At 41.4% G+C, this 25498-nt stretch overlaps 2 protein-coding genes across 5 annotated transcripts in view; one reads left to right on the top strand and one right to left on the bottom strand.

Annotated features, from left to right (window-relative positions):
• The window catches only part of LOC146389554 (uncharacterized), a 57387-nt gene that overhangs the window by 8040 nt on the left and 23849 nt on the right, over positions 1 to 25498 (bottom strand). Inside the window, exons 7-8 of one of the 2 annotated variants that reach the window (XM_084910617.1) lie at positions 3890 to 4177; positions 3697 to 3723 (exon numbers count right to left, since the gene is read on the bottom strand). In XM_084910617.1, coding sequence (XP_084766743.1) covers positions 3697 to 3723; positions 3890 to 4177 — 315 coding nt within the window. The remainder of the gene's footprint in view (positions 1 to 3696; positions 3724 to 3889; positions 4178 to 25498) is intronic. The other variant, XM_084910625.1, reaches the window with a different exon arrangement.
• LOC146389556 (uncharacterized) lies at positions 6980 to 25131 on the top strand. Of its 3 annotated transcripts, none has more exons than XM_084911213.1 (6): positions 6980 to 7156; positions 16287 to 16637; positions 17988 to 18314; positions 18407 to 18508; positions 19426 to 19758; positions 19845 to 25131. In XM_084911213.1, exons 1-6 carry the CDS (start codon positions 7120 to 7122, stop codon positions 19886 to 19888), a joined length of 1194 nt encoding a protein of 397 aa, XP_084767339.1. In that variant the 5' UTR covers positions 6980 to 7119; the 3' UTR covers positions 19889 to 25131. The 3 variants fall into 3 exon arrangements, with proteins under 3 accessions (XP_084767339.1, XP_084767337.1, XP_084767338.1); XM_084911211.1 differs by lacking the exon at positions 6980 to 7156 and adding an exon at positions 15202 to 15339; XM_084911212.1 differs by lacking the exon at positions 6980 to 7156 and adding an exon at positions 15202 to 15291 and having other exon boundaries at positions 19845 to 25128.

Below are 25498 nucleotides of genomic sequence, written 5' to 3'. Positions count from 1 at the left end.
ATTATTATAACAAAGTATTACATACATAAATGCCGATATGCTAAATCCCCCCCTTCATGGCCTGCTCTTAAAAACGACCTCTCCCTGTTCCGTAAATCTCTTAAGCTAATAAATAAGCCTCAAGCAATCAAATTGTATAGATTTTTAGAAGAGTTTGATTTTTCTTAGCCCCTTATTTAAGTTATGTGTCTTGTTTATGGAACCTCACTTTTAGAGATTTTATGATCCCCCTTGTCTTCTTTATTTCTGTTCCTTGTTTTTCATTCTTTTTTTATTGTTATTTATTTTTGTATTGGTTATTCATCTTTTTATATTATTATTATGTAGATGTGTGTATATGGATGTGTATGTATGCATGTGTATATGCATATATATGTGTATATATATGTATGTGTGTATATATATATATGTGTGTGTATGTATGTATGTTTACTTTCAGTTATTGTCGATTTCATTGTGGTGTACAGGAGATGTGATTCTGTTCTGATTGATTTAATATGTCGCTTGTCTCTTTGAGATTGTCATTGTTATTGTTCTAAATAAAGTTCATTTAAAAAAAAAAAAAGTTTGCTCTATGATTCAGCACAGGAGGGAGGGGGTGAGCGAGTCCTGAGTGATTCGCTTACGCTTACGATTCAGCACAGGAAGGGAGGGGGTGAGTAGCTCAAATGTGCTGTTAGCATGTTAGCAGAGCGATGCTACTGTGAACCGAGGAGCTATTTTCTTGATGTGAGCTTCTGCTCAGGGTTTTTTCTTCCAGTTCAGAGCAGAATTTTTTTTGTTAAGATACTGGATGTTGTGTTTTTCTCCACAATTTTAATTATAAGCTAGATACATTGCTGCTAACAGCAACAGGGATGAGTCAGTGAGTCAGTTGGGCTTGTGAATCATGATTCATGAGTCAGTAAAGTGATTCTCGAGTATTGAACAATTCGTTCATGATTCGCGCATCACTAATGCACCTCAGTATTGTACTTCCGGTTGGGAACACGTTCAGTGTGGTTCGGCGTGGCTGAGAGGTGTCTCGGAGTTGTAACGTATTTACCTGCGTCCCTGTGTGAGTTAATACTGTGTGCGTGAGTATTGTAAGATAAGAGTGATGTTTGTTTAACTTTATCTGTATTTGCTAAGTATTAAGCTAGTGCCGTTGCTATTGCTACGATGCAGCTTTTGGGGCTACTACAGGCAGCCTTGGCTCAGTCCATATTTCATGTCATATATAACTTACTGTTGAGCATTGTAGTTGTACGTGGATGTAACTATGTATCTTTATGGTTATTGCCTGAGTAGTTGTAATGTAGAAAATTCATTTATGTTAAGGTGCCATCTAGTGGCTATGTCATTATTAATTGTATAACATTCTGCTGGAAACCCACATACTGTATACGCAGCATTGTGCTACTCATATTGATTAATACACATATGTGTTCTTTCTGTTTACAGATGACCACACACACAAACACACACTCTTCACCTACACTTTACTATATTACAATTCGGCCACGCCCTACCAATGTTGTTCATCCTGTTGATGCCATCTGTCACCTCCTTCATTAAACTTCTTTGAACTACATCGCTGTGGAGTACCATTCCTTCTGACGGAGGCCAATACTGAAGCGTGATCAGCAATCAGTGCAAACATACATTACAAGCAGAGTGATGAGAAAGATCAGCAATAGACTGAATTCTTATTTATTTTGATTAGAAACTATTTGAGACTTTTTGTCTTTATTGTAATTTCATTATAGAAGTGTCCTAAGGTTTTAAGCAGTATGAAAATTTCCTTGATTCATAATTAATTGTTATACTGAAGCCGAATAAGGAAAAAGATAAATGCAACACTGTCCAGTAAATTGTATTATCAAACATGCTGGTCTCCTTAAAGGAAACAGGACAAAGAGAACAATGATCTAAGCAGATCCTTCATGTCCACCCTAGACTATGGTGATCACAGAGAGGTTTCTGTGATGAGGGTGACTCAGAGGGGGTAATGTATTGCTGATTGGTAAGACTTTATAATACGGCCTGTAAATAAGGCACAAGCACCCTGTACTTTCTGGGAGGGCCACTTATTTTATTGGAAAGGCCACTAAGAAAGGATTGCCTACATGCAAATCCAGCCTACTTTCTAGCCAATTGCCTGCATTGCAGTTAGACAATTGGCATGCAATATAGGAATTTGGCCAAAAAAAAAAAAAAAAAAAAAAAAAAAAAAAAAAGAACTGTATCTGTAAAGGATTCATAGAAGGTTAGTATGATGGAAGATAGAGATGTTCTTACATGTAAAGACTGTGTTGATAAGGTGGAAGTGTGAGGTATGAGCAGCAGTATGGCTTCATACCAAGAAGAGCACGTCAGATATGAAGTTAGTTTTGAAAGTAAAGTACAGAGAAGGTCAGAAGGAGTTATACTGTTTCTTTGTGGATGTAAACAATGGTAGGTCCAGTACACTGTACTTACGTCTTGCTACCTCCAGGTGTACAGGGAGTGCAGAATTATTAGGCAAATTTTATTATTGAACAACCATGTTCTCAATGAACCCAAAAAACTCATTAATATCAAAGCTGAATGTTTTTGGAAGTAGTTTTTAGTTTTAGCTATTTTAGGGGGATATCTGTGTGTACAGGTGACTATTACTGTGCATAATTATTAGGCAACTTAACAAAAAACAAATATATACCCATTTCAATTATTTATTTTTACCAGTGAAACCAATATAACATCTCCACATTCACAAATATACATTTCTGACATTCAAAAACAAAACAAAAACAAATCAGCGACCAATATAGCCACCTTTCTTTGCAAGGACACTCAAAAGCCTGCCATCCATGGATTCTGTCAGTGTTTTGATCTGTTCACCATCAACATTGCGTGCAGCAGCAACCACAGCCTCCCAGACACTGTTCAGAGAGGTGTACTGTTTTCCCTCCTTGTAAATCTCTCCACATCTCGCTGTGGAGTACTTGGACGCGTGTGATGGAGCATTGTCCTGCATGAAAATCATGTTTTTCTTGAAGGATGCAGACTTCTTCCTGTACCACTGCTTGAAGAAGGTGTCTTCCAGAAACTGGCAGTAGGACTGGGAGTTGAGCTTGACTCCATCCTCAACCCGAAAAGGCCCCACAAGCTCATCTTTGATGATACCAGCCCAAACCAGTACTCCACCTCCACCTTGCTGGCGTCTGAGTCGGACTGGAGCTCTCTGCCCTTTACCAATCCAGCCACGGGCCCATCCATCTGGCCCATCAAGACTCACTCTCATTTCATCAGTCCATAAAACCTTAGAAAAATCAGTCTTGAGATATTTCTTGGCCCAGTCTTGACGTTTCAGCTTGTGTGTCTTGTTCAGTGGTGGTCGTCTTTCAGCCTTTCTTACCTTGGCCATGTCTCTGAGTATTGCACACCTTGTGCTTTTGGGCACTCCAGTGATGTTGCAGCTCTGAAATATGGCCAAACTGGTGGCAAGTGGCATCTTGGCAGCTGCACGCTTGACTTTTCTCAGTTCATGGGCAGTTATTTTGCGCCTTGGTTTTTCCACACGCTTCTTGCGACCCTGTTGACTATTTTGAATGAAACGCTTGATTGTTCGATGATCACGCTTCAGAAGCTTTGCAATTTTGAGACTGCTGCATCCCTCTGCAAGATATCTCACTATTTTTGACTTTTCTGAGCCTGTCAAGTCCTTCTTTTGACCCATTTTGCCAAAGGAAAGGATGTTGCCTAATAATTATGCACACCTGATATAGGGTGTTGATGTCATTAGACCACACCCCTTCTCATTACAGGGATGCACATCACCTAATATGCTTAATTGGTAGTAGGCTTTCGAGCCTATACAGCTTGGAGTAAGACAACATGCATGAAGAGGATGATGTGGACAAAATACTCATTTGCCTAATAATTCTGCACTCCCTGTAGGTCTTTGTGTCCCAGTCTGTGGGGTGTTTCAGGGTCAGACTGAGGTTGCGAGTTTTTAGCAGGTTTCTCTGCATTTTTGTCCGATTTATGTAAAACTGGTCCTGTTCTGTAGGCTGGTCAGAGCTGTTCTTATACACGTGAACTGTCCTGTGACCGCTATCCATCCACTCCACTTTAGCATCTTTAGGCAGGCAAACTGTGGTTTTGCAGGGCAGCTGGACAGACTCCATCCCTGAATCCACCTCGACCTTGTAACCTTTGAGGACAACATGATGACATCAGCAGCAGCTGTGATGGTCACATGACCTCCCTGTCCCCTCCTTGTCTTCTAGTCTCAGTCAGATTGTGTCTCAGTTTGTTCCTGATGTGTTCCTGACTCGTTCTTTGGTAACTAGTCTGCAGCGTCCTGTAAAGTGCTGCAGACATGTTGGATGAAGAGCAGAAGAACAGACAGACTGAGCCTCCACAGTCGGCCATGTCTCACACACATCAGCACAGAAACCATGAAGATCTCATGTGTCTGCTCTGAACATCTGAAGCTCTCCACCACATGACTGAGCACAACTCAAGGAGGAACATTTACTGAAGCTGCTGCAACATTTACTGTCAGCACGTTTCCATGTCAGCTGCTGTTTACCACCACAGAAGAAGAACAGCTTGTCCACATGCAGCCTCTGTGTCAGATCAATGCAGTGAAGCACACACACTGTTTAGTAAAGTCATGTTGTGGAGCTGTTTCACTGATCAATGACTGAGTCTGAAGGAGGTTTTCTGACTTCTGGAACAAACCTGGAAGTTTCTCTTCAGCTCTCTGTATCAGCTGTTTGTAACTCTCAACTCTTTCAGCTTCTGGAACAAGTTTGTGTGAGCCACAGTCAAGGAGCCACCAGAGGACACCTGCTAACCATCGGCATTATGGGTAGTGTAGTAGGAGACACTCACCTGGCATGAAATACTGACGGAAATAATATATGAGACCTCCAGAAACCACAAGAACAAGAAATAGAAGAAGCAGAACAGCTGTGGCCCAGGGTGGAAATCGTTCTGTGGAGAAACAAAAAAATAAATAAATTATGACCTCTGACCTTTGAATGTTGAAGGTAATCTGAGCCACTGACAGCCACCTCTGACATGTTGCAGCACTACTTTCTGTCTCAGGATGTCTTTGTCCCTGTAGATGGTGCAGATGTAGCCTCCACTGTCTCTCTCTGTGGGGTATTTCAGGGTCAGACTGAGGTCTCCGGTTCTCAGCAGGTCTTCGTTCATCTTTGTGCGAACACAGTAAAGGTCGTCCTGATTCTTAAGGTGGTCACTGTTGTTTGAATACACATGGACCACCATAAGTTCTCGGTCAGAACGAGTCCACTCCACTATGGTATCCTCAGGCAGATCAGGTGTTGTTTTGCAGGGCAGGATGACAGACTCTGACCTTTCCTCCACCTCCACCTGCTGGTCTGAGAGGACAAGAAACCACAGTATCAGCTGTAGAAGCAGCTGAAGTAATACCAATCCGCCTTTTAAGTCTGACATCATTAGCCGTTTCCGGGCACAAACTCCTCTTCAGTTCCCAAACTCAAACAAACACTAGACAGTTTTTAAATCTCAGTGAAAAATAAATTTTTCACTGATGTATATATTATTTATCGCTCTCACTCACATCACTTTTTTTCCCCCCTTCATCAGTGTCTGTTTTCCACCTTTGAACTGTCACAGTCTAGCAGGGGCAGACTGTATGTGTGAAATGTGACGTGGAATAACAAAAACAAGTCCAAATAAAATATTCACAAAAGGCACAGGAGCGCAAGGAACAGTCCAAAACAAATGGTTTACAAAACCAAAAATAAAATAAAATAAAACAAACTACCAGAGCTCAGGGAACAGAGGGTCGAAAACATCACGGCACAGCTCACTCCCGGTGGCTACTTGGCGGGGCCTGGCGCCTGTTGCTCGGTCAGGCCTCTTCCGCGGCTCTGTTCACTCTGGCACAGCTGGCTGCCGGCAGAGCCGGCGGGCACGCCGGCGCAGCCCCCTCTAGATTCTGCTCGGTGGCTACTGGGTGACCCCTCGTCTGGGGATCCTCAGCCCTTCCCATGCACGGATGCCCCTCCGGTGGTCCTCCTTGGGCTCTCGCACTCTGGGGCCTCTGGATGTCTGGGGCCTGGATCTCCTCCATGCCTGCTTCATGCCCTGGGGGACGGGGCTATGGCTCTCTACATCCTCTTGCAGACCATTACATGTGGAAACCATTTGAATACAAGCGCTCTCTCTCTCTCTCTGATCACACAACAACAACATCACAGCATGCCTGAGCTGAAGACTGAGCAGAAAACTGAGCTGGTAACAGAGCTAGAGACTGGAGAGCAGAGGTTGTGGTGGTTGTTGTAATGAAGTTTGAAGTGGTGGTGGTGGAAGCTGAACTACTTCGCGCCACCAGAACATGAGGAAAACTGCAGGACGGGCTCACCTGAGCCTCCAGTGGACACTAATCGCTCCCACCCGGGGCGTAGGAATGGGTGTGGAGACAGGCTGTATCCTGGCTGACCTCACCCTGGGGACCAGCATGGGTGCAGGGGTGTTAGTAACACCGTTACTTGTAACGCTGTTGTTGCAAACAGTGGTTGTTTGTTGCCTTGATTAGAGTCCAGATCATGTTGCTCACTGATATTTTGTTTTTGAGACCCACGATATTTTCGATGACCAGCACTTGAGCTTTCTTTGATGATACATTTAGTTTAATTAATATTACAATTAATATACAGTATATACAGTTTGTCGTCCAGGTACTTAGATTTTTTCTTTTTACTTTTTTTTGGCTATTTCAGTGTTTTGCTTAAGTCTTTAGATATGAGACTTTTAATGTTTGTTTATGCAGGAATGTAATTTTTTTTTTTGGAGAAACATTAAAAACCTGTCAGTTTTGTAAAGTTTAAAATGTAATTTCTAAATGTTAGTTTAAAATGGGAGCAGAATAATCCCACACAGCAGCAAACACATGTTACTAAAAGCAGTGCAGGGTCAGCCTAGTAGACGGTACATGTCGTTTCTCCTCTGAGTTTAATTGTGAAAGTGGATCGCAATAAAAATTTTATTTTGAAGGATCAACAGGAAATTATCAGGACTGCTCTGTCTAACTTAAGAGGACCAAGCCTTTAGTGCAGCAGCAGCTGTGTGTTGTTGTTATCAGGACTTTAACTGGAGATGAAGATGTTGCTGCCACTCCTGCTCCTCGTACTCGGTAAGAGCGCTCTTTGAATGCAAACACAACGACACAGCTGTTTGTGCTTTTAGACAACATAAAGTCTAACATGAGTTTACTGGATGAAGCCACTCACTGTATGTGTTTCAGTGGACAGCCAAGATACTAAAACACTTCAGATTATTTTCTGTTTGGAAGAAACCATGTTTTATTCGAATTTATGATCTCAAATATGTTTCAGCAAGATCTCTGATCATGTTTTAAACCTCACACTTGACTTTCTGGAAAAAAACTTCTAATATAAAGTTCTGTGATTTTTTATGCAAGTGTATTATACATACACATCTCTATCATAAATAGTATAATATATTTAAAAGGCCTGTAGTTATGGTGAAATAGATTTTGTTACAGTATAAAAATTTAAATCCACTGTTGAAGGGAGGGCATCACATCTCGTCCCACTTCCTGCTGATATGGATCAGCCACAGCAGAATAAACAGGAAGACAGTCTTGTGGAATTTTTGCAGGGTGGCTGTTTTCTCCAGTTGTTTTAAAGGGCATATACTACGGAGCCCCGCAAGGGACATGGGAGAAAAAAAATTAAGACGGACTTTTGCGAGATCTCGCAAAACAAACTCGGGATCTCGCAAAATTTTTGCGAAATCTCGTAAAAGTTTTAGCCGCATTCTTCGGAGGCCGCCAGCTCAAAGCCGACCGGGAGGTTGAGGCACGATGTGCCGCAAAAGCAGTGTTCCTCCCCGCTGTAGTAGGTCTCGACCTCCCGTTAGCTTCGAGATGGTGGGTGCCAGATCTCCGAAAATGTCGGAGCACTTTTGCAAATATGTGATGTCTTGTAAACCGAGCAGATATCTAACTAAGTAGCTGCCGCCATTGTTGGAATTCAAGTTTTGCGAGATCCTGAGTTAGTTTTGCGAGATCCCGCAAAAGTTCATCGTAATTTTTTTTCTCCCATGTCCCTTGCGGGGCGCCGTAGTATACAAAGCGGTGGTTCCCAAACTTTTTTCTTTTTTGCTATCGCCCCCGCCCCACTAACACTAACACACACACACACACACACTTTGTTTTCCAAGTCCATTGCAGTTTATTTCCCAACTCAAACCTTTAGTAAAACCATCTTCATGGTGTAATTATTTTACGTATAGTTGTTTTTTTCCTGTGTAATAATATTCAACATTCCTAGCAATACATTTTTCAAAAAATGCCTCTCTGTGCAAAATGGGTTTAAAAATACAAACTGTAAAAATGTAAGCTGTGGAATACTGTTTGTCTGTGATTTGGACAGCGGGAACAAACTGTGGCAGGTTCAGCCTGATATTATTTGTATCCCATTGTAACTTTACTGTATAAAGAGCTAACATTACCAACATCTCATTGTAAGAAGTGTTTGTGAACTAAGAATCAAGAATGTGGGATAATGTTTGTCCGTGATTTGGAGAGCCCAGCAACACAGGCGAAACAAATTCCCTCGGGGGTATCTACCTTCATCATATGTTCTAGCCTTTGGTTTGAAAGTATATTTGGCGATGCTCTGCTTTGCGTTTGTGTGGGAGCCCCATCAAAAAACCTGTCCATTACGCTAGCAGTGTCCAAGCTATCTTTTTTTGTAAATTTACACACACACACACACACACACACACACACACACACACACACACACACACACACACACACACACACACACACACACACACACACACACACCTCGCAGTGGCCCCCCAATATGGGAGCCACTGAGTTAAAGTATTATCAGCAAACTGAAGTTAATGGAAGCGAGTTAAAATGATGTTGTCCACTGAGTTTAGGGCTACTTTGTCAGGGGCTGGGTTTGTGATCCAGCATTTTGAGTTCATTGTGTATTTTTTGAGTTGTTATATTATATTAAATATATGCTTAATTCTTGTGTTGCCATTATTAATTAGCATTTAGTTGAGTGGTATTCTAGTTCACATCAGGTCTAAGTGCTTTTCATGACTGTGTTTTCTCCATCCTTTTGTTGTATTATTTAAAAGTACAAACTCTCTTATCATTGCTATGCAGATGACATTCAAATTTATTTTGAGTTGACTGAGGATGGTACACTGTCGATGCATCGCTTCTTCGATTGTATAAGTGAAGTTAAAGACTGGCTGCTGAGCAATTCCCTTATTCTAAATGTCAGAAAATGTAATCTTTGACAGTTATACTCCGAGGGCCCATCTAACTGGTGTCCTCGGGCCCTTTGCTAATTTTCTTTCTGATTTCGCACGTAATTTGGGTGTTTACCTGGATAGCTCTTTTAAGTTTGACAAGCATATGTCCTCTGTTATTAAGTCTTGTTTCTATCAACTATGTTTAAACGCTAAGGCCAAGCCGTACTCAACACGTGAGGATCTAGAAAAACTTATCTATGCCTTTGTCACATCCAAGTTAGACTATTGCAACTCCTTAGACACTGGGCTTCATTCTGCCCTTCTTCATAAATTGCAACTCGCCCAAAATGCTGCGGCTGGCATTTTAACTGGTAGGTTTGAGTCTATCACTCTCTGACCTTCACTGGCTCCCAATAGAGCCTTTGTACTAGAAAATGCTAACTTCCTGTTTTAAGACCGGATTTAGAGTTGTACACATCTGGTAGCTTTATTTTGCGGTCAATTGCTACTGCAAAGGTGGACTCAAAAATCATGTCCAATCACATTAAGTTACAAAGAGCAGAAGGTGGGAACACTCACCATTGCTGTGCCATAAAAAAAAAATATCAAATGATCAGTTTCAACATTTGAAGAGTCTAGCTCGATTGGTTGTTTACATCACTCAACATAAGCAGAACTGCATTACAAAATGAGAAGACACATCGTCCACATTCAGAAGCACATCTCTGTATAGTGACAGTTCTTATGATTTAAACAGGTAAATGTTCAGCATTCAAACTACAGGTGAACAATAGTCAAAGCCTGATGTTTCCCCCGTTATGTCGATATCAGCTAGTCAATTTTATCTTTAAGTCTTACTTCCTTGTCTGTGTACTTGTATGCTTGCTTAATCATTGCCTCCAACCTGCTAGCTTATCTGCTTTTGTATTTTGCTACTGTTTTATTGGATTTTGTGAAGCACTTTGGTGTACCTCTGATTTTAAATGTGCTATATAGATGTTACATCCCCACAAAGAAGTCTAGGCGTGTGAGTGAGGGGACCAGTAACAAACCCCCTTGTATCAGCTTTCCTAGCTGGCACACTCCTAGCCCTCGAGACCGGCTGTTTCTGTTTGTAGGTCTTACAATTTGCCATTAAATGGCCAGGCTTAAAAAAGAAGAAACACTTTTGTTCTGCTTTAGGACGAGACACAAGTACCTCACTCTTTGGGTACTGTGTAGTGGGCACATCACTAACCTTCAGTAGGTCATCGTGTCTGTCGTCCTTAATGGCACTGGTTTTATGGATGAGAACAAACTCATCAGCCAGTGTTGCAGCCTGCTGTAATGAGGAAACCTTCTGTTCACTGCGGTATACTGCGATCTGCTCGGGGATGCAGTTCTTAAATTCCTCCACCAGCATTAATTCACGCATCGACGCCAGGTCAGTAGCTTTGCTGGACACACACCACCGATCAAAAAGCACACTTTTCTTCCTCGCAAAATTTCGGTATTTCGGTCCCGGGGATCAATAGGCTGGGGAAACAAACTTCTTCGCACTTGCTCCGCTCCTTGTCCAAACAATCTTCACACAAGCAGTCCACTCATACTCACAGGGTCCAGGAGTCACAAAAGGGCTGATCCAGGTAAACCTATTAACACAGACGAGGGTAAGTCGGAGGCAAGCACGGGAACCACAGGATTACAATGAAGCCAGGCAATACTAATGAGAGTTACTCAATATTCCAGCGACGAGTAGCTCAGAGCCCCTGCCTTAAGAAGAGCTGCAAATCACCGGAGATCAGCTGCAGGTGCGTGGGCCAAGGGCGGGAGCCCAATCAGAGCTCCGCCCAGGCAGACAGGTAGGAGAGAGAGAGAGAGAGAGCAAGGCGAGGGGAGCGGAGAGAGAGTAAAACAGCAAGCACTTGTGGCCACACTGGGCTGGCTGGGGAGGCACAGGGACCATGACACCCTTGCAGCAACAAAAACATAATATTCCAGAAACACGCTTTGCCGATCCGATCAGCTGTTCATAACACTTCCTACATTGAAATACACGTCAGCGCGTACGATCGCATGTCCGCCATTACCTGCCCGAAACCGGAAGTGACGTCATTTTCGCGGAAAATGTAGTTTTTTACTTGTAGGCCTTATAAGCCTATACTGGTGTTTTTAAAAGTCATGTTTGACTCTATGCATTTCTGAATAGATTCTGGGATGCTTAGAACTCAAATTGCACTGCTTTAAATAGTTTATTTTGATGCACATGCTGTTTTCTTTGCAAATCTGCATTATAGGATTGTTTTTCATTTTTCTGCAGTATATAAAAATTGGTGTATCTCAAAAATAAAACTATGAAGACACTCAAAAAATTTTTTCCTGTTGTTGTAAACTATTTTTTGCAACTTTTTTGTATTTAAACATATTATTAATATTTGGGCTATAATGGTTGTATTGATGTATAGCAACTTGAAATGCTCCCAAAAATGGCACTACAGCATGTAAAAATATAATATAAGCTCTGGCGGACTTGGTTCTATGGTAGGTCTTAAAGGGTTAAAGTACGCAGCCTTAACGGTCCACAAGGGCCGTGTACTCAAAGACCGCTAAGGCTGGAAGTGAGAGGCTTGTGAAATGGGACGGTCTAGCCTCCGTCGCGCTGCCCAGGTTGCCTAGCAACCATGATACTAACAGCTGGAAACGTTTCATACAGCTTTGTTTGACAGAAATGAAGGAGAACATATTTTGTTCATTTGTTTGTTTGTTTTTACAAGAGCTTTGTGTGATTAGTTGAGTATCTGAGGCTGAGACCACAGGACTGTAAAACATGATTGTTGGGCTTCACTTCTGTACTGAACAGTCATTTTAAGATCAGTTAGTAAATAACAAATAGTTAATGTTGTTCATGAGTTCAAAGTCATCTCACTTTGGTAATGAAAATATAATATGGCCAATATTATAGTTATTATATTAATCATTATTAGTTATTACAGCAGTGAACATGAACTCTGTGCCAAACACTGAGCTTCAGTAAAGATTCAAGTTGCAGTTATTTATATTTCCTATCACCTTAAATCTTCATTCAAAGACAAGTATCTTTGACAGTGTATATACAGATGTGTTATATATAAGAGACAAATGTTCGTTCAGTATGTTGGCATTACTAAATTTGGCTTAATGCTTATATACATGTGTAAAAACAAAATGTACGAGCTGTGAAAACTGTTTGTGATAGAATGAAGAGTAGACTGATATATAAAATATTCCTTTATTGAGTGAGAAAATCAGACCATGTCATAACTGCTTTAAGTCATACAGAATAGATATCAGAGCCTTAAAAGCAAGAAATCAGATGGTTTACAGGAAGCCAAAGCTGAAGCTTTATGAGGGTCTGTATCATTTACATGATTTATTATCACTTTATTTTACTGGAACTTTAACCTCCTAAGACCTGAGCTCTTCCACTGCATATATTTTTAATTTTTCTTTGATATTTGGGCTGATTGGGACCCGATGAATGTAAAAACAAAGAATTACCAAATTTGTTTTACCTGATTTTTCTTTCGAAAAACATGAGAGCCACATATCAATCAATCAATCTTTATTTATAAAGCACTTTTCATACAAAGATGTAGCACAAAGTGCTTTACATGGTTAAAAACAGCCCACCCCACCCTCCAACTCACTCCCCACACTCTCATCAACATAAACATGAGGATATTCATTTAAAATTTCGATAGACCAGTAGCAGTATAATGTCCTCGTAAGTGGATATCAGGCCCTTGTAGAGCAAAATTGAGTATTTTAGTCTAAATAACCCAAAATGTGATGTCCACATATGTGGACGGCAGGTCCTAGGAGGTTAACATCAGTAAAGCTTTGTCATACTTTATATCACTTTATCTTACACTCAGCGCTGTCATTGCTTCCTTCCTTCAAAACACAGCAGCTCAGAGATCATCCAGATCTGCGTGTCATGTATTTGTAACAACACACAGGCTGTTTGGGCCACAGCCAACACCAAAACAGCAAACTGCTTTGAGCAGTTTCCTCTGACCTCACACTGCAGCACACTATATCTGCTCCTCAGTAACCCTTACATCCTGTTTGGGTTCAATTTGACCAGTGAAAATACCTTCAGTGTTCATTTCTTTAAGTCTTTTTGCCTGAAATTTGTGGAAAACTCTGCAATAGTTTTTATCAACAATCTTTAAAGGTTCTGAAATGAATATGTAAAATATGACATTAAAACATGTAACATGTAACTGCAGCTCTGCAGAACAACAACCATTGCTGTTTACTGCCAAGAGGGAGTGGATGGGGAGCTGTTAGGAAGTCTGATGTTAGGAAGCCTCACATACAGATCTGGAAATCTCCTCCTACTGTAAAAAACACTTGAGACTCAAGTGAGGAAACCTGAGCACAGTCTTATCTTTTAAATGTACATATTTGTAATTAATTAAAAATCAAACGCTGTGCCAGTTTCTGGCTTTGCTTGAGAGTGTGTCCAGCAAACCTGATGATACAGACTCTTAAAATCAAACACATCCAAACTCTGAGGCTGTGAGTAAAACACGAAGCACTGAGGCCAAGAACAGCTGTAATCCTGTGTGATTATTACAGGAAGCACAGCAGTCTGTTCTCTCTTTGACTTTATAAACGGATTTATTGGGATCAACACGAATGTTAACAGAGGGAGAATTTTACTGAAGCACACTGATTGTCTTAAAAGTAATGCACCAATTTAATAACTCGGTGTAGAAAGTAATTTGTTACACTACTTGTTACATTACATTTACGTTACTGTGTAATACAACCTGGTTGTCTTAGAGTTATCGCATAACAATATAAACCTGAGGCTGCAGTCTGACACACCCACACAAATCTGGTAACATTTTATATTACTGATGATTTAACAGTTTTTACTGAGCCAATTTTAATGGCTTTAAACTGGAGAAGGCACCAGCAGGAAGTTTTTGGTTTGACTCTACTAGCACACTAGTGAGTACATGTAATATGTTTTCAGATTCTAGACAAGATATTGTTTTTGATATAATTCATTTAATCTATAGAATCAAACATCGAGGGATAGAAATACATTTTTATGGATTCCTGCACATATCTGTGTAGATGGAAATGAACAGGCTGATATGTTTGTTAAAAGTGCAATAAGAAAGAATCATGTAGATATGAATATAAACTCAGTAAAGATGAGGTTAAAAATGGTCTGTATTTGTATAGCGCTTTACTAGTCCCTAAGGACCCCAAAGCGCTTTACACAACCAGTCATCCACCCATTCACACACTGGTGATGGCAAGATACATTGTAGCCACTGACAGAGGCGAGGCTGCCGGACACTGGCGCCACCGGGCCTCTGACCACCACCAGTAGGCAACGGGTGAAGTGTCTTGCCCAAGGACACAACGACCGAGACTGTCCAAGCCGGGGCTCGAACCTTCTGATTACAAGGCGAACTCCCAACTCTTGAGCCACGATCGCCACCTTAAAAGTATAATTAAGGTGAAGTTAATAGAAAAGTGGCAGGCATGATGGGACAGAGAAGGTAAAGGTAGATAGTGGGACAGTAGAAGAAGTCAGAGAAGTAAAAAAAACGAGGATATAATTTCAAGAGTAAGATTTGGTCACACAGGGTTAAATAGCATACTTAAAAAGATGAATAAGCATGAGACAGGAGACATTTGATCATGTAATGTTAGAATGTGGTAAATATAGGTGGGAAATGCAAATACAGAAATCTGAATTACAGAAAAATACAGTTCAATTAAGGGTAACATAAATATTTCAAATGAGTGCAGGTCATGTAGTTTATAGAGCGATATTTGTGTTTTTAAGAGCAACAGGTGTTTATATGAAAACAAAGGTGTAAACGATGTCCAGAAGGTGGCGGTAATGCACCTGAAGCTGTTTGCCAACCGCTACAAAAAGATAGAAGAAGCAGCAGCAGGCTGTGGTGTTATCGAGCACTAACGGAATTTTCTCCCGGAGGATGAAGACTTTCCTGACGTCACTGCTCCTCGTGCTCGGTAGGAAAATCGCTTTGATCCTGTTTGAAGGCGCACGCGCTCACTCAGGTGTGTGCCTTCCAACAATAAGAAGTGTAACGCGAGTTTACTGTGAATCCGCGCGCCGTCCTGAACTTTACCATGTGATAAACCGTGTGTGTCTGCGGCCTGGTGGGGGCGCTGTTCCTCTGTATCCGCTCTTCACGACGCACTGGAACAAATATTTAACCCTCACGTCACCCGGCTGAGGGCACCGACCTGTTTGTCGGACAGTAATGATGCGGTAACTACAACCAATTGGACTCTTAGCTGGGCTGTTGCTGCTGCAGAGTTTGTGTTATGTTGTGTTTTTGACTGGCAGCGAGTGAAGCTGTAGATCATTTAAACATAAGATATAATTCATCTTCTTTATAAATCCTCTTTTTCCAGCAACACTGAAAACAACCAACTGTTAAAACAAACAAGTCACACAAAACAATATGACAAAATGAAGCAGTATAGTGGAAGCCATTATTGACAGTCAGCTCATGCACTGTTTGTATATCCATGTCCACACGTGCTTCAATGGATGGCTGCACATGTTTTGCACAGTTAGCTGCTGTTGTGTAAAAGCAGCAGGTGTCCACAGAGATCTGACTTAAGATGAGGATAAAAAGTAAAAAGCAGGTTTTCTTCTGTTTTCTGCTTCATGTGTGCTGAGTCAACAATGTTGTGTTGATTAGACGACTAAGCAGTGTTTAAATGTCAGGGTTTAAATCTGAGGCTGTCAAGACGTCGAGCAGGAATTTGCATAGTGCTGAAAGCTCAAAAAAATCTCTTCCTTCTCTTTTCAACAAGCTCAGAAGATGTTTTTCACCTCAGTGTAAGGAAGTCGTCACTAACCTCTGATGCCTTTGAAACATCCGTTGGTTTTGTGTAATTACTCATTGTGTGGCTGTGATGGACGTTGTATGTTTGTAACTTTCTGAAGCCAACTGAAACACTCAGTTTGTGTTCTTGTTTGTGTCTCCTGCCAGTTTCCCAGCATGCCCTGGCTGCGGTGGTGGAGGTGTATGAGGGCATAATGTCTGTCCTGTTGCCCTGCAAGTACTCAGGTTTTATCCCTGAGGATGACCCCACAGTGCTGTGGACTCGTAGTGATCTCAATCCTAAATCTGTCCATGTGAGACGAGAAGAAGCAGATGATCTCAGAGGGCAAAACCAGCGTTACAGCGGGCGCACGTCAATGAGACCTGATGCTTTGGACTCTCTAGACTTCAGCCTCACTCTGAGAAACCCAACAAAGACTGACAGCAGCAACTACACCTGCTCCATCAGTGATGGGACAGAAGATCAGAGACTGAGAGACATCCAGCTGCAGGTCAAAGGTCGGTAATTAACCTGACCTGAACAGAATGAACGTTTTGGGCTCTCTTAAAGTAAGACGTCTCTTACTGGACTGGTGGTGCTGAGAGAAGCTTTAATGAAGTCAGTCAGGAAAAGAACCTGAAGATCCCAGTGTGTGATCCAAACAGACACCATCTCTGCTTTTAAGATTAGACATCAGACTTTCATTTTTATAAAGCTCCCTGTGATCTGGATCTTAGTGCTGCTGCTACAGGCTGAGGCTGCTTGGTTTATGGTCTGTCTGAGCTCCTCTTTCTCCTCGTTCTTCCCCATCACCAAGTCATGCTCATAGATCTTTGAATTCTTTTCTGTGTAAAACACTCCAAACTCGAGTGTTCTCACAGATGGATGAAGGTGAAATCAACGTGGTAAGAAAATAGTTGGAGGAACCTAATTAGAAAGGGAGAGATTCAAGGATTCAGGTCAACAAGCTGCTTTGACTATCAGTCATTGCTAACAGCTAAAGTGTAGCTTTTACATGTTTCAGTGCAAGTAAGGAATAATCCAACAATAGCTCTTCCAGCCTGATTAAAACCCATGTTAATACACACTGTATGTGTTTGCATCATATATAGTCAGGACTACTACACTATGTAACTGGTAGTGTGAGCGATGTTGGTCCAGCCCATTAAAGATAGTCAGTCTGTCGGCATCTCTCGGGTTTCATTACAACTGTTCATTTTAAAGCTCAGTTTTTAAGAGCTTAGTTTGTTTTGCAGGATGTTTCACAATATGAATATATGTAATTTATCAAACACATCATATACAAAACTAATATGTGATTAAAACTATGACATTACATGTAAGCATTAAGTCTAACGTCTCTTCTTCTCCTGTCCTCTTTCTTATCTTTGTCCATCTTCTTTCCTCTCCCTGTGAAATACAGCAGCTGGACCTTTAGCTGCGACACACTGTGAGACAAACTGCACACAGACGGTTTGTGTGTTTGCTGATGTTTGTTAAGCTCATAGAAACACTGCATTTGAAATTAGCTGACACTTAAACATCACGCTGTGTCTGCTCGCTTCTCCAGTGCGAGCTAGATTCTGTAGTGCTGCAGACACGACTTATGTACACGTGCACTCCCACTTCAAGCCCGAGTATAAACACTAAACCTAAAGTAACCAGCCTGTTTTGAAAATGTAAGAAGTAGAAAGTTCAGATACCTGAAAAATTTACTTAATTAGCAAAGTATTTGTACTTTGTTACTTGTGACTTAGGGGTCAGTAACATTGATACCCAGATCTAGGAGGTCACGGCTATGCTATTACTTAAAGTGTGTCTGCTGTTTCTTCTTCTACAGTTGATATTGTGGTTTCTTGTCCTCTCAGACCAGCAGGTGGAGGTGAAGGTTGTTGGAGGCTCAGACTCCGTCATCCTGCCGTGCCAAATAAAACCTGACCTGCCTGAGGACACCACAGTGGAGTGGACTCGCTCTGACCAAGAACTGGTCCATGTGTATTCAAACAGAAGTGACGACCTGACGAAACAGGACGGACTTTACAGAGACCGAACAAAGATGAGCAAAGACCTGCTGAGAACTGGAGACCTCAGTCTGACCCTGAAACACCCCACAGAGAGAGACAGTGGAGGATACATCTGCACCATCTACAGGGACAAAGACATCCTGAGGCAGAAAGTAGAGCTGCAGGTCAAAGGTCAGAGCTGCAGATTAAGACCAAAGGTCAATGCAGGAGGTTAAGGTCAGAGTTCAGAGGTCATGTTGTGTTTGTTTAATGTTTCTCCACAGAACCGTTTCCATCCTGGGCCACAGCTCTCCTGGTTTTCCTGCTTCTTGTTCTGGTTGTTTCTGCGGTTCTTTTATTTAATTTCTGGCATCACATCATGTCATGTGAGTGTCTCCTACTACACTACCCATAATGCCACAGCATGACTTTACTAAACAGTGTGTGTGCTTCGCTGCATTGATCTGACACAGAGGCTGCATGTGGACAAGCTGTTCTTCTTCTGTGGTGGTAAACAGCAGCTGACATGGAAACATGTGCTGACAGTAAATGTTGCAGCAGCTTCAGTAAATGTTCCTCCTTGAGTTGTGCTCAGTCATGTGGTGGAGAGCTTCAGATGTTCAGAGCAGACACATGAGATCTTCATGGTTTCTGTGCTGATGTGTGTGAGACATGGCTGACTGTGGAGTCACCGATTATTTCATGAACTCTTATCTCAGCTTCCTAGAAGCTCTCCTGCTCAAGCCTGTGAACATCACCCTGTTGTCTCGTCACACAGCAAACTAAAGATCCAGGAAACACAAGAAATTGAAAATAATCAAATCTATTATTGAAATTAGTCAGTAAGGCTGTCAGAATAAAAATGAAACACATATTTAAAAAGAGCTAATGTATTAGCTCTTTTTAAATATTAGTATTTTTTAAACAACAAATAATGTGCAAATAGGAAACTAAATATATTTTCTGTCCACAAGTTCAAATAAAGATTCAAATGAAATCAAAGTGATTTTATTTTCCAGTCCAAAATAAAGTTTCCAACTTTTACAGATGAGTCATTTTATAAATTCACGATAGCAGTGGACGTGCTCTGGAGTGAGGCTCACGCTTATCTTTGTTCCCAGCTGCTGATAACCTGCTGAAGAAGCTCTGTCATGACTTCAGCCATGTGGGAGGTGCATGAGCCTCTTTACAGGACAAACTCATTCATATCCCTGTGCTTTTATTTGTTTTATGTGTAGAATTAACCTCTAAAAACCTGCTGTTACCGTCTCTACAGCTCATGTTGTGTTCGTTGTCTTCTCAGTCATTCCGGTGGAGGTGGAGGTGGTGGAGGGGGCGGAGTCTGTCCAGCTGCCCTTCAAAACCACAAAAAACCTGCCTGAAGATGTTAAAGTGTTGTGGGAACGCTATGATCCCAGAATGAAGGCCCACGTGTATCACAACGGCTCCGACCTGCCTGAAGAACAGAGCGAGGTTTACAGAGGCCGGACGAGGATGAGGGGAGACCCACTGAGAACTGGAGACCTGAGCCTGACTGTGGAACAGCCCACGGAGGGAGACGGTGGGGAGTACAAGTGTTTGGTCTGGAGGAGGGGAGACTTCATCAGAAAGAAAACCGTGATGCTCAGAGTCAAAGGTGTGCAGTGGTGTGTGTGTGTGTGTGTGTGTGTGTGTGTGTGTGTGTGTGTGTGTGTCTCTGACTGTCTTGTGTCTCCTCTGCAGGAAGAGTTCAGGTCCAGGATCAAACTGCTGGTGAGCAGCTCTGACATGAACCATCACTCCTCCACGTCCAGCACTGTGGTGAAAGCTTTGGATTGTAAACAGCCTTTCAGTCACGTATCAGCTTCCTGTCACACACGAGGACTTCCTGTTAAGGTCAAAAGTTCATCTATCAGCAGCTTGTGCATCGTAAAACTCCGCCCGAGTGTTTCAGAGGATGATGATTCTCGATGGTGGTCTTTTCAGATCTCAGTGTTTGGGCATAAAATCCCAGATATGACACACAATGATGGACAGCAGCACCACTGCAGTATCAGCGGTTATTCATGTGTGTACTTTAAAGGAAGGAATGAGCAGCAGCATGAGAATAAGCTCCATGTGTGCACTTCCAGAGAGGATGTGGCTTCATCAGATGCACAAATCAGCAGTTGCATTTGAGCTTTATTAGCAGAGCCTGTCGCTGAGCTTTCTATTTAAACTTGAATCAGTCTTTTGTAATATCTTAAACATGTTGGTGCTCACAGTCAGAGCCCTGCATATATCAGTCAGGTACTACAACCATACGTAACGTCTGGCTCTCTGAGGTCAGCTGATCAGTGCTTGTTGGCTTTCTATTCATTATAAAGTGATTGAGCTTAATTACGTTTAATAAAATCATGTGAAGAGTGAAAGGATGGAGGAACAGAGCTGCTGAAGTGCAGTCTGTTTACATATTTAGTAGGGGTGCAACGATACACAAAATTCACAGTTCGGTTCGGTTCGATACTTTGGTGTCACGGTTCGATATTTTTTCGATACAAAAAAATGTTCATGCCTTTTTAATTTGTCATTTATTAAAATGATAAATATATATTTTAACCCAAAAGTACAGTTTTTAAATTTAATGTTGCTGAAACAACAAAATAATAAAAAAATAAATCTACCTGATGGAGAAATCACTCATCTTTGGAAAAGAGAGTTTATTACAGAGAAATGGCTCTTTCCAAAATAAAAGCTATACTATACGCTTCTTCTGGGCTATATTCTCAGCAGCATATTAAACATATCAGGTCCCCATAAGGAGAATCCTGTGCTAACGGCTGTCTAAATGACTCGGGTAAAGTTTGTAGCATGCGTGCTTGTTGTTTTTGTCTGCTTCCACTTGTCTTTGCACTCGGATGATGTCGGAGTAAATGTGCAGTCATATTCGTTGTGTTCCCACTAGTGCTGTCAGCGTAAATCTCGTCGAAATGACCTTAACGCCACAACACGGCAAATCTCCGTTAACGAGCTACCGCGGATCGCCCCGTGCGTGGGGCTGGACGGCCAACACGTTAACGAGCTAACTGCGCTAATGCACTAGTTCCCACCATGTAATTGAGCATTGTGTGGCACATCTGACATACTGTTTTACTTTAGTCTATGACGCGCTTACCTTCAGGGTCATACTTCACATGAAAACCAAAATAGTTCCAAACGCCAGATCTGAATGAGGGTGGGGAAGGTTCAATTTCCCATGTTGCAAGGAGAGCTTAACTTCTGTCTGCTAGCTTGCCCTGCGCTCAGTGAATCTGCGTTCGACTACTCCGCCTAGGCTGCGCTGTCGAGCGCAGATCCACTGAGCGCTCAACACAGACAGCATCGTCAGAAGGAGAGTTGATAAAATAAATTAAAAATTTAGTATTGTTCGATACATATGCGTACCAAACCGAAAGCACTGTATCGAACGGTTCAATATCGATACGAGTATCGTTGCACCCCTACTATTTAGGGATAACTATCGTGCCAATGACAGAATATGTTTCTAATTATGGAAGAAATGTCTTTATTAATAATAGAAGAATTGGAGCTGGTGCACGCCTGTTTCACTGACTGTCACAATCACTGTTTACACGTATGAATATCTATAAATATGCAAATATTATTAAAGTTATTTTATCCTTTCTTTGAAAAAAAATATCTGTTTGTTGCAAAAAAAACATATAATTAAAAGTCAATTGACCTTTTTTCTTTAACAACTGTTGGATTATTTAAACAGGGGTGGATCTATAGGGACAAGGGGGGGCAACTGTGTCCCTCCTGTAGAGCCCCCCCCACCCCCCACCACAACTTCTGTATTCTCAAAATACTTTTCACCTGTTCTTGTTTTTCCACTGCACAGTGGGAGGTTTTCCCACTCTAAAGCTTGTTCTTGTTTTCTTACAGGACATAATGACACAGTAAATACAGGGTGGGCCATTTAGAAGTCGGCCATCTTGGATACAACTTTTGTTTTTTCACTAGGAAGAGGGCCATGTGACACATCAAACTTATTGGTAATGTCACAAGAAAAACAATGGTGTGCTTGGTTTCAACGTAACTTTATTCTGTCATGTTATCACAGCTGGTACAAATTAGACTTACAGGCGACCGCTTCTGGTCCCCAGGCCGTATGTTTGAAAGTCAATAAATAACACTGAGAGGCAGTCGACGGTTTGATCTCCTACAAAAATAAAATTAAGTAGAGCCTGAAATCTGTTCTAATAGAAACTGTGTGAATCCTCTGTGGGGCTTCGTTTTGTTACAAAAACATCACAAATATGAATACTGCATAAATCCTGGAACAAAGCATTTATATTAGCTGTTGGAGTCCAGTCACTCTGACATGTGTGACTGTAGATCTTGGCTGTGTGCTGGCCAGCTGTCGCTGTCTCACTCCAGCTCGGAGGATCCAAGCGATGCTGCTCCATCTGCACTCTGCTGGCCTGTCTCCTCCTCCACCTCCTTAAGTCTCTCCTCCTCCTCCTCCTCCTTCCATATGGTTCAGTGAAGCCTGTAGCTCCACCTGCCTGACAGCAGCTACCAGCAGATAACATGCACCTCCTGTCACATCTCCAGGATGTCTGAACACGAGCCCACGAACACGTCCACGTGAAGAGACCTCATTAAAACAGCAGAGCTGCGATAAAATGTTGCGCTCAGTGCGCATCTCAGTCACAGCTGCGATCAGCTGAGTTATGATCAGAGATGAAAAAGCACCTCTCATATTTAAATTTATCTTTGTATTTATTGATTCATGTACTGATTGATTTTGCCCTCCAGAGTCAACAGCTCATTCAACAGCCTGTTTATCGTATTTAACATTGTCACCATGACTACGAGTCGTTACTCAGTTACACAGCTGATAATAACACGGCTGTAGTTCTCATTATTTAAATCATGATATAATCAGAGGTCTTGTACTTGTACTCAAGTAAGAGTAGCATTACTTTAAAATATTATTACTCAAGTAAAAGTGAAAAGTAGTCTTCAAAAAAGTTACTCGAGTAAGAGTAAAAAAGTACTTGGCGAAAAGACTACTCAAGTAGCGAGTAAATGTTTGAAATGTCCGATTTATTTTTTAAATAAATGTTATCAGACAAACAAAAATAAATAAATATACAAATTTTACCATTTTCAAAAGTAATATATGTAAAAACATCAACAAAATAAGACACAATTCTAATTTCCAGATTTCAGTTTTTCACAACATAAAGCTTTTTCCACCAATACCTACAGTAAATAATATAAATATATAAACAGTGCAAACAATTTCCAGTGACAAGATATGCTGTAAAGTTTATATTCATTTTTGCTCCACATGGCACAGCAGCCTCAGAGAAAACAGAACGAGGCATCCTCATTATTTAAATCATGGTATTATAGTAATAATACTTTAATTAATAATAATCACAGTGTTCCTGTAGGCTGTACTGTGAGCTCTACACAGAAGGAGAAGTTCCACATAACCCGTGGCAGCTTGTTGTCACGTGACACCTCATTACTCAACAGCTAGGAAGGTGTGGGGGCGTGGCTTGTGCCTGACAGCATGCCAGCAGCCTCCCACAGGCCTGACCCTTCTGCTCCTTACAACAGGCTCGTTACTGTGGACTTATTTCGTTTATGTGGAATTATTATTTCACGTCACGGCCTTGGAAACACTGCTTTAAAACACCCGGATTACGTGACCGCGTGGCTGTTTTTGATGTTACCGCTTCTTTTCATTACACGCGCCTGTGTAAAAGAAAATAACATCCTCTCGTGATTATTCCTGCTGTGGATCGTGAAGACTTTAATCACATTATGTATATTTATAAATAATATATAAACATCTTACTGGAAGAATTACTCCATGTAGACAGACTGGTGGGTGAGCCTCGTTCACTCCCACCAGCAGAGAAAGAGAGCGAGCTCGTCTCTGCTGTCAGGGAGGAGAGAAAACAGAGAGGTGACTCCCTATGGGCTCTACTTTCTTCTACTTTTAACAGAAAATGTCATTTACAGCATTAAGTGACGTCATCCTCACTCCGTTACTCACTGCGCCGCCATGAAGAAAATATTCATACCGAAAAAGAAAAACAAGAAAAAGACATTTATTAATTACAGGCGATTATTTCTTAATAACGTTTATGAAAGAGGAGCCTTTTCTTTTTTTATTCCCACTGAAGCTTCTGTTGTGAATATCTCACAAAAGATTTAAAGATGTGTGAAATGAACTCTCGGGATTGGTCAGAATTAACCAATAAAAAGGTGCTACATTTTAACCTCTTATAAAGATGGAAAACAAATTTAGTATTTTTATTTAATATATATGTATGTAGATATATAGATATTTTACTGAATTAAAATAACGATATTCCAGCTTCTAGCCGTGTGTAGAACAAACGTGATGATTCGGACTCTTCAAAATCAGACAAACACTTCCAAACTTTGAGGCTGTGAGTTAAACTCGAAGCATGAGGCCAGAAACATCTGTGACCCTGTGCGGTTATTAGAGGAGACACAGCCGTCTGTCCTCTCTGTGGTATTTATTCTGGACAACACGGATGTCAACAGGGTCAGTGTTCATCTGATTATTAATATTTAATATTAATAATTATTATAATTATATTATCATTAAAGTAATGAGCACTACAGCCATGCTACTTTCAGCTGTCCAATAATGTTTGTAACGACTCGTTGTCATAGTGATGATAATAAATATGATAAACACAGTTAAATGAGCCGCTGGCTCACTCTGGGAAATTATTTATGGGAAATAATTACTTATGGGAAAAAACATAATTAATTCAGTTAATACATTAATCAGTAAATACAAAGATGTTTCGATTCGTTCAGGAAACCGTTTGAAAAATTGAAGGTAACTCAGCTGAGTGACGTGTTGTTGTCTGCTGGTAGCTGCTGTCACGTAGGTGGAGCTACAGGCTTCACTGCGACATATGGAAGGAGGAGGGGGAGGGGCAGAGACAGACCAGCAGAGTGCAGGCGGAGCAGCATCACTTGGATCCTCCGAGCTGGAGTCCTGCTGTGAGACAGCGACAGCTGGCCAACACACAGCCAGCATCTACAGTCACACATGTCAGAGTGACTGGACTCCAACAGGGAGAGCAATAAATAACACGTGAGAGGCAGTCTACGGTTTGATCTCCTACAAAAATAGAATTAAGTAGAACCTGAAATCTGTTCTAATAGAAATTGTGTGAATCCTCTGTGGGTCTTTGTTTCGTTAGGAAAACATCACAAATATGAATACTGCATAAATCCTGGAACAAAGCATTTATATTAGAAACATCACCTGTATATAAATGATGGTGTCAAACATATGGCCTGGGGGCCAGAAGCGGTCGCCTGTAAGTCTAATTTGTACCAGCTGTGAAAAA

This window comes from Perissodus microlepis, chromosome 3 (assembly GCF_051167445.1).
Source record: "Perissodus microlepis isolate ML-2025 ecotype Zambia chromosome 3, ASM5116744v1, whole genome shotgun sequence".
Taxonomy (NCBI): Eukaryota; Metazoa; Chordata; class Actinopteri; order Cichliformes; family Cichlidae; genus Perissodus; species Perissodus microlepis.
This window is presented reverse-complemented; position numbering and strand designations above follow the sequence as displayed.